The sequence below is a fragment of the Scomber scombrus genome, chromosome 4 (genome assembly GCF_963691925.1).
Source record: "Scomber scombrus chromosome 4, fScoSco1.1, whole genome shotgun sequence".
Taxonomy (NCBI): domain Eukaryota; kingdom Metazoa; phylum Chordata; class Actinopteri; order Scombriformes; family Scombridae; genus Scomber; species Scomber scombrus.
Window position 1 is genome coordinate 28,787,150 of NC_084973.1, and position 13,452 is coordinate 28,800,601.

Sequence of the window (13,452 nt, forward strand, 5' to 3'; positions counted from 1 at the left end):
TTTCTCTGTTGTCTAAATTATCAATAGTCAGACTCACCAAGTTACTGTCCCTTCATTTGATCGCTTCAAATCCTTCAAACGAGTGTTTTCCAGCAGAGATCTCACAACCTGTAATGGCGTCTCAGCTTTGATCAACAATGTCAAAGTTTACTTTCATTTGTACTCACTTATAAACATGAAATAAGCAGAGTATGGTGCTTCACTGTTTCAGGGAGGAGTGAACATTTCACTAAATCAGCTTAACAACATTTTTCTTTCTCAACTAGCAGGAACATGTACCAGGAAACATTTTATATCAACATGTCAGTTTGACTTTGTTTACTCCTCTTTTTTTTTTTTATTGTCAGGTTGAACAATTCATTGTTGTTTTTTCTTTTCTCCAAATGTCCTCATGCTGATCCCCCTCAGAGTGATCAGCAGTCCCTGAGCCTATAGCCTTTAAGCATTACTCACTTCTATGATGTTAAATAATCGAAATATCTGTAGATTTCTCTCTGAGTACCAGAGGACCTGACAACCTTATCTTTACTTCTACTGTATTATAGGATCTGGCTGCTGCTATGTTTTGCTTATTATCTTGATTTTATGTGACATTGTTTTTATTTATTGTCTATTAATGTTCTTTGATTGTCCACCTTGATGTTTGTTTGTTGATTATATTTATTAGTAGATGGACAATTTTAATGCTGACTGTCTTCAGGCGTTAGCCCAGTTTTTTATTCATTTCAGTCAAGTCACTTTTTATCTTTATCTTTTATGATACTGATGCTCTTATCTCACTTAGTGCCTGTGGATGGTTTTCCCCCCTCTCTACACGATGTGGCGGTGTTGTGCACAATCACACTTTCCCTGCTTTCTGTGTTGACAGAAACAAACAGCTCTCAGATGGAAGACAGTCAGATTTTAGCTCCCCCAACTTTTGGTTAAATGTGGAGCTTCATTTAACCCCTTTCCTTACTGTACTCGCTAGCATGTCAAAAGTAATACCAATTGATGCTTTAGGGTTTCCAGTTTCATTCAACACCACAATCTTCTATCTACCTGCAGAAGTGAGCTCGCTATAACAAAGAGATTAATTTGTAACGTGTTTATTTATTTATTTTTTCATATTGGCTTGACAGCAAGATGTAATAATTTAATTGTAACAGCAGTAAACTGTATGATATTTTTCATCATCATATTATGCAAATCCAATTGATAAAAGGGTCAATGGTAACCTGAATAAATGAAGTCTACTGTTTTGTGTCCCTGCCACTTATCAGTCCCTCTGCTGTCTGTCCCTCATCATGTCCAGCCTGTGGATGCTCATCAGGTTTAACTTCCACCTGCTCCTCAACACCGACGTCTAGGACTACATCTGCTGCTGCTGCAGTTTTAATGCAGCCACAAAGCTCTGTGAGCTTTTTACTAGGGATGTTCCGATATTCCCAAACCCTTAATTTACGATACCGATATCACCCGATACCGATATTTGCAGGCTTTTTACACCAAAACTGTCAGATAACAACATAACATATCTCCTTTTGTTGAATTAACACATTATGCCTAATTTTATTGTGAGGCCCCGCTGGATGCATACATAAATGCAACATGGCATTCCAAATGTAAACACTGTCTGTGCAAAATAAGAGAACAACTTCAATTTAAGTTAGGGAAAAAAGTGTCAATATGGCACTGCCATATTTATTATGCTGCTTTGCAGTCATTGCAAATTACTAATTTAATATCCGTAGGGAACACTTGGAAATAGCTCCAAACCACAGACATAAGCCCCGTTTCTGGAGGCGGGACCTTTTATAGGAACGTCCTCTCACTCGGTCCTCTCAGCTGTTGTGTCTCTAGCAGAGTAGGACCCAGATAGGACCCACCGGACTCTGACGGTGACGTCACAGAGGCGACTCGCCAAAAGCATAACAGAGAAAACAACGAGGAGGTAAACCTCGTTTCTGTTGGTGTGTTCGTGTACATGGCGGTGGACGCTATGAACTTGTTCGCCACGGTTAGCAACCCACGAGTCCAGCGTGTTGTTGTTGTTATACTTCATCAAGCGCAAACGTCCCATGCTGTGTTCATGCAGGTTCGGAAATGCTGAAGCCTACAAAACAAATATCGGTTATAAAAACCTGATACCGATACTTCCCGATATTACATTTTTAAGTGAATATCGGCCGATAATATCGGAGGGCCGATAATATCGGACATCCCTACTTTTTACATTTTGATGCATCAGTCTCGAGAGACTTGGCTTTCTTTTCTTTTAACTTTTCCCATCCACCTTTCTCCTTACGTTTTCTGCTTGCCATTATTGCAACACAACTAATGATTTTACTCTTTGTCAGTTTTTTTTTTTTTTTTTTACATTTGGCAAACCAATTATCGTATTAGCGCCCCCTGCTGTTGGCTGTTGCGTTATCGGACTTTTTGGTGGACATTTCCAGAAAGGTCAGATTGCCAGTCTGCACCTGGACGGTAATGACATCTCATCTCTGATCAACAATGTTCGTTTTATATTGGACTATATCTATGATGCCTTTGTACTTTGTTTGAATGATGTATTATTTGGTTTTACAAATTATAGGAGACACTTAGACGATGTATTTTTTCTATGTAATCTCATCGTATTCCTGGCCAAGTATTATATTCTTAAATGTAAAGTGTTAAAAACTAAACCTTCCTTTTGTGCCTTTAAAAATGAGGCAGAGTCCTACATTTCATATCATCATAAAACATATTGTTTCTGTAAATGATGCTTGTTGAACCAATAAAACTTTATAAAAAAATTTTTAAAAATCTGCTGTCAGTTCCTGTTTGTAGAGGTGACTGCTGCTCTGTAACTCTGTCACCAGCAGATGGCGCCAAAATGTCCCTAAGACTCAAATACTTTACTGTAAACTAAAGAAAACAAATCAAACTCCATTGTACTGCTGTTTGTTTCTTTTATTTTGATCATCATCTCAACATTGCAGTTCATCAATCCTTGTATACACCACCAAAATGACACACACAGTCTGCAGAAGCTCTGTCAGATTTAAACACTGAATTAAAATAAAACTATATTAAAACACTTGTTTCCAAAGAATAAAACAACACATTCACAACAGAAATAACTCATCAAAAGACTCAAGAAGATAACAATCTAAATGTGATGACTGAAACTGTCACAAAACTGAAACAATCAAAGCATTCAGTACAGTGGATATATACTACTATACAATGTTGTTTGACTAAAAACAAGATGCTGATAACCAGGATAATTAACAGCTTTGATTTGTAAAGTTTGTGGCCTGATGATACAGTTTCAGCATTTTGTAGTCATATTTTCTTGTAGATTCATATTTATTTTAAGAGGTGACACAACTAACTTACACACTAAATCTATTTTTTTTAAAGCCAAGAAAGCATCAGAGCAATCAGAGTATTTAACAACATCAGTAAATATTCTGTTGAAATTCATTACAAAGTCAGCATAATATCAAAAGCAAGAGTCACCATCTTTAATACATTTATTCTAAAGAGAAAATAAATAAATCCTGAACGGCTCAACGTCTTTAAAACAATTCAGATGAGAACAAAAGTTTAGGTGTTCATGATATTATATAATAACAAGATGAAGAAAAAACAATATCTGTGACAACAAATCAGATCTGTTGAAGAACAAAAGAACAAATAATAATCAATCAGAGCCAGAATGATTTTTGATACATTGAACAACTGAGACTCTGAGTTAAAAGTGTAAAAAGTGAATTCATCAAACTCATCAAAAGATTGATTTCTAATAACAATGAAAGTTTAAAAAGTTCCCCACCTGTATTATTTCATACAGACATTACAGTGTTTATTATATCTATATTATATTGTGTTATGAATAAAAAAAAGATGCTACTAACCAGGTTTAAAAGTTATAATAAAAACAGATTTGATTTGTATATTTATAAAAGTTCAACCTCAGATGATGTAACACAGTCTCAGTAATACAGTGATGATTTTATTTTCTGGATCAAACTTTATTTATCTTGATAATGTGATTGAAGTCAGAATATATAGGTGATAGTTTTAATACTCTTTTAAAAGTAGTTTTTTTTTAATTGAAAACTATTATTCACATGTGTCTGTTTTGTACATTAAAACCAGTTTGGATCATAAAATCAGTGACCCTCAACATGAATTCAAATCTACTTCAGACAAAAGAAAAAATAATAAAAAAGTAAAATCAAAATGTTGATAACACAAACCTTCCTGAACATCACAGAGAAATCTCAGTTTGACAGATTTTGATATCAGTGGTTTTAGCATCACCAACTGATACAATAGTGAAATAAGGGAAGAGTTTCTCAGTGAAAGTGTCTCTGTAAGTGTAGATGTGAGTCTCGTCTTCAGGGTCGTAGAAGGATACCTCCCCCCTGTCATAGTCCAGCTGGACTCTGATCCTCTGGAGACTCTTCTTCACTGTGACAGTCTTAACAAGACCATTAGTGTATTTTCCATCATCATACATTAAACACCAGATTCCATATTTTGGTGAAGCTTTTCGCACTCCCTTCCTGTCAACTGACTCTTTAGCCAAACCCACATTCCAGCGAGGATGGTCTCCCACCTCCACCTCCCAGCTGTGTTTCCCTGAGCTGAAGCCCTCAGAGCCCAGAACATTGGCATACTTATTGTTTCTCTCTGGATTATCAGGGAGCTGCTGATTTGTGTCTCCTTGTCTCACACTGGTCAGATCATCAGACAGATAGAGACTGCGGGCTGCAGTGTTTGGGTCCAGAATAACAGGACTGAAGTGGACCTTCTCCTTCATCTTCTCCCAGACTCTGAAGGACAGGTTGCCCAGGTGTTTGGCCTCATCTATCAGCGCTCCTGAGACCAGCTGTGGATCTGACAGTGAGCACTGGGCTCTGGCTCTGGTCTGAGTTGGTTTATAACTGCTGAGGAATGACACGTTGTGTTTCTGCAGGTCTTCTTCAACAGCAGAGATACTGTCTGACAGAGAGGAGATCTGCTCCTGAATACTCTTCATCTCTCTGCTCATAGTCTTCCCCTTCTGTTCCTCTTCCTCCCTCAGAGCTGCCAGTCTGGACTCCTCTTCCTCTTTCAGGAACTGGTGGAGCTTGTTGAACTCTGCTCTTATCTGCTTCTCTGTGGACAACAGCTGCTTCTTGGAGTGTTGAATCATTTCATTGTATGTTTTCTCCACTTGTTTGTATTTTTCCCTCTTGTCCTGTAGAGGCTTTAAGTCAGATTTCAGCTGGTCCTTCAGGTCACTGACTGCTTGTTCTACAGGAACCACCTTGTGACTCTGGTGGAAAGGAAACTCACAGACAGTACACACAGCTCTCTGTTCATCTTTACAGAACAATTTAGGCTCTTCTTGATGTTTGCTACACACCACCTCCACCTTCTTTTCTGTTTTTTCTGTCTCAGATGATCCAGCTTTCTGTCTCTCAGAAAAATAGTCAGCTAGTTCCTTCAGTGTGAAGTCCACAAGTAGATTATCCTTTGAAGATTTTCTTTTACAAATGGGACAGTTTTTGTTTTTAGCTTGTTCCCAGAATGTTTGCAGACAACTTGAACAAAATTTATGGCTGCAGCTCAGAGACACAGGATCTCTGAAAGTCTCTGAACACACATGGCAGCTCAGGTAACGTTCAAGAACAGCATCTTTCTCAGCCATTTTCTCTGTTGTCTAAATTATCAATAGTCAGACTCACCAAGTTACTGTCCCTTCATTTGATCGCTTCAAATCCTTCATATGAGTGTTTTCCAGCAGAGATCTCACAACCTGTAATGGCGTCTGAGCTCTGATCAACAATGTCAAAGTTTACTTTCATTTGTACTCACTTATAAACATGAAATAAGCAGAGTATGGTGCTTCACTGTTTCAGGGAGGAGTGAACATTTCACTAAATCAGCTTAACAACATTTTTCTTTCTCAACTAGCAGGAACATGTACCAGGAAACATTTTATATCAACATGTCAGTTTGACTTTGTTTACTCCTCTTTTTTTTTTTTATTGTCAGGTTGAACAATTCATTGTTGTTTTTTCTTTTCTCCAAATGTCCTCATGCTGATCCCCCTCAGAGTGATCAGCAGTCCCTGAGCCTATAGCCTTTAAGCATTACTCACTTCTATGATGTTAAATAATCTAAATATCTGTAGATTTCTCTCTGAGTACCAGAGGACCTGACAACCTAATCTTTACTTCTACTGTATTATAGGATCTGGCTGCTGCTATGTTTTGCTTATTATCTTGATTTTATGTGACATTGTTTTTATTTATTGTCTATTAATGTTCTTTGATTGTCCACCTTGATGTTTGTTTGTTGATTATATTTATTAGTAGATGGACAATTTTAATGCTGACTGTCTTCAGGCGTTAGCCCAGTTTTTTATTCATTTCAGTCAAGTCACTTTTTATCTTTATCTTTTATGATACTGATGCTCTTATCTCACTTAGTGCCTGTGGATGGTTTTTCCCCCTCTCTACACGATGTGGCGGTGTTGTGCACAATCACACTTTCCCTGCTTGCTGTGTTGACAGAAACAAACAGCTCTCAGATGGAAGACAGTCAGATTTTAGCTCCCCAAACTTTTGGTTAAATGTGGAGCTTCATTTAACCCCTTTCCTTACTGTACTCGCTAGCATGTCAAAAGTAATACCAATTGATGCTTTAGGGTTTCCAGTTTCATTCAACACCACAATCTTCTATCTACCTGCAGAAGTGAGCTCGCTATAACAAAGAGATTAATTTGTAACGTGTTTATTTATTTATTTTTTCATATTGGCTTGACAGCAAGATGTAATAATTTAATTGTAACAGCAGTAAACTGTATGATATTTTTCATCATCATATTATGCAAACCCAATTGATAAAAGGGTCAACGGTAACCTGAATAAATGAAGTCTACTGTTTTGTGTCCCTGCCACTTATCAGTCCCTCTGCTGTCTGTCCCTCATCATGTCCAGCCTGTGGATGCTCATCAGGTTTAACTTCCACCTGCTCCTCAACACCGACGTCTAGGACTACATCTGCTGCTGCTGCAGTTTTAATGCAGCCACAAAGCTCTGTGAGCTTTTTACTAGGGATGTTCCGATATTCCCAAACCCTTAATTTACGATACCGATATCACCCGATACCGATATTTGCAGGCTTTTTACACCAAAACTGTCAGATAACAACATAACATATCTCCTTTTGTTGAATTAACACATTATGCCTAATTTTATTGTGAGGCCCCGCTGGATGCATACATAAATGCAACATGGCATTCCAAATGTAAACACTGTCTGTGCAAAATAAGAGAACAACTGCAATTTAAGTTAGGGAAAAAAGTGGCAATATGGCACTGCCATATTTATTATGCTGCTTTGCAGTCATTGCAAATTACTAATTTAATATCCGTAGGGAACACTTGGAAATAGCTCCAAACCACAGACATAAGCCCCGTTTCTGGAGGCGGGACCTTTTATAGGAACGTCCTCTCACTCGGTCCTCTCAGCTGTTGTGTCTCTAGCAGAGTAGGACCCAGATAGGACCCACCGGACTCTGACGGTGACGTCACAGAGGCGACTCGCCAAAAGCATAACAGAGAAAACAACGAGGAGGTAAACCTCGTTTCTGTTTGTGTGTTCGTGTACATGGCGGTGGACGCTATGAACTTGTTCGCCACGGTTAGCAACCCACGAGTCCAGCGTGTTGTTGTTGTTATACTTCATCAAGCGCAAACGTTCCATGCTGTGTTCATGCAGGTTCGGAAATGCTGAAGCCTACAAAACAAATATCGGTTATAAAAACCTGATACCGATACTTCCCGATATTACATTTTTAAGTGAATATCGGCCGATAATATCGGAGGGCCGATAATATCGGACATCCCTACTTTTTACATTTTGATGCATCAGTCTCGAGAGACCTGGCTTTCTTTTCTTTTAACTTTTTCCATCCACCTTACATTCTCTGCTTGCCATTATGCCACAACTAATGATTTTCATCTTTGTCAGTTTTTTTTTTTTTTTTACATTTGGCAAACCAATTATCGTATTAGCGCCCCCTGCTGTTGGCTGTTGCGTTATCGGACTTTTTGGTGGACATTTCCAGAAAGGTCAGATTGCCAGTCTGCACCTGGACGGTAATGACATCTCATCTCTGATCAACAATGTTCGTTTTATATTGGACTATATCTATGATGCCTTTGTACTTTGTTTGAATGATGTATTATTTGGTTTTACAAATTATAGGAGACACTTAGACGATGTATTTTTTCTATGTAATCTCATCGTATTCCTGGCCAAGTATTATATTCTTAAATGTAAAGTGTTAAAAACTAAACCTTCCTTTTGTGCCTTTAAAAATGAGGCAGAGTCCTACATTAAAACATTATCTACCTCTTGCAATAGACAAGCTGTGAAAATGTTGATGCTGTGCTCCAAATTTAATGTATTGTTATAATTGTAATATATTTTTTTTAATATTGGGTACACCATTTTTATTTCATTTTTATGTTTTGTTTGTAACCCCTGGCGTTGTATATCTGTTTGTTTCCCTATTTTCATATTACTACTGCTGTTTCAAAACATATTTTTTCTGTAAATGATGCTTGTTGAACCAATAAAGCTTTATAAAAAAAATATATATATATGCTGTCAGTTCCTGTTTATAGAGGTGAATGCTGCTCTGTAACCCTGTCACCAGCAGATGGCGCCAAAATGTCCCTAAGACTCAAATACTTTACTGTTAACTAAAGAAAACAAATCAAACTCCATTGTACTGCTGTTTGTTTCTTTTATGCTGATCATCATCTCAACATTGCAGTTTATCAATCCATGTATACACCACCAAAATGACACACACAGTCTGCAGAAGATCTGTCAGAATTAAACACTGAATTAAAAGAGTTTAAAGTGTAAAAAACTGAATTAACTCATCAAAAGATTGATTTCTAATTACAATGAAAGTTTAAAAAGTTCCCCACCTGTATTATTTCATACAGTCATTACAGTGTTTATTATATCTATATTATATTGTGTTCTGAATAAAAACAAGATGCTACTAACCAGGTTTAAAAGTTATAATAAAAACAGATTTGATTTGTACCTTTATAAAAGTTCAACCTTTAGATGATGTAACACAGTCTCAGTAATACAGTGATGATTTTTTCTTCTGGATCAAATTTTATTATTATTTATTTAATCTTTTAAGTGTTTTTTTTTTAATTGAAAACTTTTATTGAGATTCACATGTGTCTGATTTGTACATTAAAACCAGTTTGGATATTTTGTTTCACTGAGCAACAAAATTCATTGACCCTCAACATGGAATCAAATCTGCTTCAGAAAGAAGAAAAAATTGTAAAAAAGTAAAATCAAAATGTTGATAACACAAACCTTCCTGAACAGATTTTGATATCAGTGGTTTTAGCATCACCAGCTGATCCAACATTTAAATAAAGGAATACTTTATCAGTGAAAGTGTCTCTGTGAGTGTAGATGTGAGTATTGTCTTCAGGGTCGTAGAAGGACACCTCCCCTCTGTCATAGTCCAGCTGGACTCTGATCCTCTGGAGACTCTTCTTCACTCTGACAGTCTTATTAAGACCATTAGTGTATTTTCCACTGTGATGCTTTAAACACCAGATTCCATATTTTGGTGAAGGATCTGCCTTTCCCTTCCTGTCAACTGACTCTTTAGCCAAACCCACATTCCAGACAGGATGGTCTCCCACCTCCACCTCCCAGCTGTGTTTCCCTGAGCTGAAGCCTTCAGAGCCCAGAATAGAGGCACCATTAGTGTGTCTCTCTGGATTATCAGGGAGCTGCTGCTTTGTGTCTCCATATCTCACACTGGTCAGATCATCAGACAGATAAAGACGGGGGTATGCAGTGTTTGGGTCCAGAATGACAGGACTGAAGTGGACCTTCTCCTTCATCTTCTCCCAGACTCTGAAGGACAGGTTGCCCAGGTGTTTGGCCTCATCTATCAGCGCTCCTGAGACCAGCTGTGGATCTGACAGTGAGCTCTGGGCTCTGGCTCTGGTCTGAGTGGGTTTATAACTGCTGAGGAATGACATGTTGTGTTTCTGCAGGTCTTCTTCAACAGCAGAGATACTGTCTGACAGAGAGGAGATCTGCTCCTGAATCCTCTTCATCTCTCTGCTCATAGTCTTCCCCTTCTGCTCCTCTTCCTCCCTCAGAGCTGCCAGTCTGGACTCCTCTTCCTCTTTCAGGAACTGGTGGAGCTTGTTGAACTCTGCTCTGATCTGCTTCTCTGTGGACAGCAGCTGCTTCTTGGAGTGTTGAATCATTTCATTGTATGTTTTCTCCACTTGTTTGTATTTGTTCCTCTTGTCCTGTAGAGGCTTTAAGTCAGATTTCAGCTGGTCCTTCAGGTCACTGACTGCTTGTTCTACAGGAACCACCTTGTGACCGTGATGGAGAGAAAACTCGCAGACAGGACACACAGCTCTCTGTTCATCTTTACAGAACAATCTAGGCTCTTCTTGATGTTTGCTACACACCACCTCCACCTTCTTTTCTCCTTTTTCTGTCTCAGTTGATCCAGCTTTCTGTCTCTCAGCAAAGGAGTCAGCTAGTTCCTTCAGTGAAAAGTTCACTCCTGGAAAATCCTTTGAAGATTTTCTTTTACAAATGGGACAGTTCTTGTTTTTAGCTTGTTCCCAGAATTTTTTCAGACAGCTTGAACAGAAGCTGTGGCTGCAGCTCAGAGACACAGGATCTCTGAAAGTCTCTGAACACACATGACAGCTCAGGTAACGTTGAAAAAGAGCATCTTTCTCAGCCATTTTCTTTGTTGTCTAAATGATCTTTCAATAGTCAGACTCACCAAGTTACTGTCCCTTCACTTGATCACTTCAAATCCTTCAAACGAGTGTTTTCCAGCAGAGATCTCACAACCTGTAATGGCGTCTCAGCTCTGATCAACAATGTCAAAGTTTACTTTCGGTTTCAACTGTCACAGTAAATTATTAACATCAGGAAATGATGTGATGTAGCTTTGTCACCAGCAGATGGTGCCATCAGGACGTTTTTCAGAGGTACATTTTTATTTCTTCATTCATTACAGTAAAATGTACTTATATAAACATATGTAGGCTAAATAAAATAAACTGCTCATGTCTTAACATTTTGATTTCTTTTGTTTCTATTTCTACATAATTACTCAGAAAAAATCCTTTAAACATGAAACAAGGAGAGGTTGGTGCTTTCAGAGGAGTGAATATATCAAAAGACTGGCAGACACTAAACAAGTCGTAAACATTTTGATTTTATGTAACTGTAACAGGAAACATGTTCTGATAACAAAACAGTATGATTGTATTTATTTCATCCACTTTCATTAACTAGATGCTCCAAATTATCAATTAAAACCCCATTTGACTTTTATAATCTTGCACAAAATGCCTAAAACTAAAATTTGCAACGTTTAGTTATTCACATTTCTTTCCCCAACTTGTTCTCTTTTAATCCCAGTTCGTCACCATCACTTAGTATGACCTCAGTAATAAATGTAAAATAGAATTATAACCTTTTTTTTTTTTTTTTAACAATATCAACAAAAAATGAAAATGCATAAACTTAAAACAAGCCAAATTTATAGCAGAGCTGTTGTATTGGATTGAATTAGATTACACAGGTGTACCTAATGAAGTGGCCAGTGACTGTATGTTGTCTATCAATGTGTGGCATACTGTTAAATAGTGTGTGCAATTCAAATGTCTTTAACCCTCGTATACTGTTCATAATCTGGCTCATAATTAAGTCTCTACACTAATTCACATTCATCAGTCACTAATAAATGTTTAATTAATCCTTAAATAAGTGTATTCTTTTTATTTATCACTATTTTATGATACAAGAGACATTTTTCATAGCTTATAAAGACTCCAACAACATGTTTGAATGCCAATTTTTTAATTTTACGTCAAATTTGCATATCTGTATGAGACAAAAATGTGTATCAGCTGCACAAACATTAAAAAAATATGTATTTTATTTCAGTTTTTGTATATTCAGGTTCACATTAGGAAAAGTCCTCCTAGAAGAAATGTGTGTATAGTGTTTTTACAGCTCTTAAATGTAAAAATGGGACAAATCTGACCCATGAACAGCATGTAAGGCAATGGAAAGACAATTCCCCTTAAATGTAACTTAAACTTGTATATAGTCCATGGAGTTCAACAATCTGATGGCTAAAGATAAAGAAAAGATAAAAGATAAAACTTTATTGATCCCACAGTGGAGAAAAGGCATTGCTACAGCAGCTCAAAAAGATAGTGATATGAGAATGACAAATGTATACAACAATAAAATCACAAAACTAAAAAAAGGAAGAAGCTGTTGAACAAAGCTGTTGAAAAAAGAAATGTTTTTATCCTGGATTTAAAAAATAGGGATTAGGTAAGGGTTAAAAGAAAGTAATTGTCATCGTTTTTCTAAAATGCTAAAAATGTCCCAGAAAGGTATAAATAGTTTATCAGAGAGCCTAACACAGAGAAGATGCAACACGGTACACGTCAGAGCCGTTGGTACTCGCCGCAATGAATCATGGGAGCACAGTCAGGTTCAATTACTAGTTGTGGAGGAGGAGAGAGGAGAGAAGAGGAGGAGGAGAGAAGAGGAGAAGAGAGGAGTAGAGAAGAGGAGGATGAGGAGTAGGAGAGAAGAGGAGGAGAGAGGAGGAGAGAGGAGATAAAAGGAGGAGGGGGAAGAGGAAAGAAGAGGAGAGGAGAAAAAAAGGAGAGGAAGAGGAGGAGGTAGACGAGAGAGGGGGAGGAGTAGAGAAAAGGAGGAGGAGAGAGGAGAAAAGAGTAGACAGAAGGAGGAGAGAAGAGCAGGAATAGAGAACAGTAGGAGGAGAGAGAGAGGAGAGGACAGGAAAGGAGGAGGAAGAGGAGGAGGAGGTAGAGGTGAGAGGGGGAGTATGATAGGAGGAGAGGAGGAGAGAAGAGGAGAGAAAAGGAGGAGGTAGAGGATAAAAGAGAGAAGAGGAGGAGGAGAGAGGAAGAGTAGGAGATAGGAGGAGGAGTATAAAGGAGGAGGAGAGAAGAGGAGGAGGAGAGAGGATGAGGAAAGAAGGAGGAGGAGGAGAGAGGAGAGGAGGAGGAGAGAAGAAGAGGAGGAGGAGGAGGAGATAAGAGGAGGAGAGAAGAGGAGGGGGAGAGAGGAGGAGGAAGAGAGAGGAGAGAAGAGGAGCAGGAGAGAGGAGGAGGAGGAGAGAGGAGAGAAGAGGAGCAGGAGAGAGGGGGAGGAAGAGAGAGGAGAGAAGAGGAGGAGTGAGGAGGAGAGCTCTCCCTGCTGTCATCTTCAGAGGTGTCAGAAAGTTCAGAGAGGCAAAACTCGTCAGATGAAAACGGACATGTTGACAGTCCGGATGAGACTCTCTCCCCTACCTCTGTGATCTACTTCAAGGAGGCTTTAAACTCCTCTAACTTGAGAT

General features: G+C 38.3%; 2 protein-coding genes across 2 annotated transcripts; both read right to left on the bottom strand.

Annotated features, from left to right (window-relative positions):
- Positions 1-4,243: 4,243 nt before the first annotated feature.
- Positions 4,244-5,671, bottom strand: LOC133979689 (nuclear factor 7, brain-like). The gene has a single exon (XM_062418261.1). The coding sequence runs from the start codon at positions 5,669-5,671 to the stop codon at positions 4,244-4,246; it is 1,428 nt and encodes a 475-aa protein (XP_062274245.1).
- Positions 5,672-6,903: 1,232 nt separating this feature from the next.
- Positions 6,904-10,951, bottom strand: LOC133979419 (nuclear factor 7, brain-like). Its single transcript, XM_062417930.1, has 2 exons — positions 9,384-10,951; positions 6,904-7,105 (listed from the first exon to the last, which is right to left on the bottom strand). Exons 1-2 carry the CDS (start codon positions 10,796-10,798, stop codon positions 6,904-6,906), a joined length of 1,617 nt encoding a protein of 538 aa, XP_062273914.1. The 5' UTR covers positions 10,799-10,951.
- Positions 10,952-13,452: the final 2,501 nt, after the last annotated feature.

Bases quoted from the DNA above. Each gene is read 5' to 3' on its own strand.
- LOC133979689 (XM_062418261.1), bottom strand. From the start codon at position 5,671: ATGGCTGAGAAAGATGCTGTTCTTGAACGTTACCTGAGCTGCCATGTG.
- LOC133979419 (XM_062417930.1), bottom strand. From the start codon at position 10,798: ATGGCTGAGAAAGATGCTCTTTTTCAACGTTACCTGAGCTGTCATGTG. The intron at 7,106-9,383 runs GTTTGTGTTATC...TCGTAAATTAAG, and splicing joins ATCAAAATCTGTTCAGGAAG to GGTTTGGGAATATCGGAACA.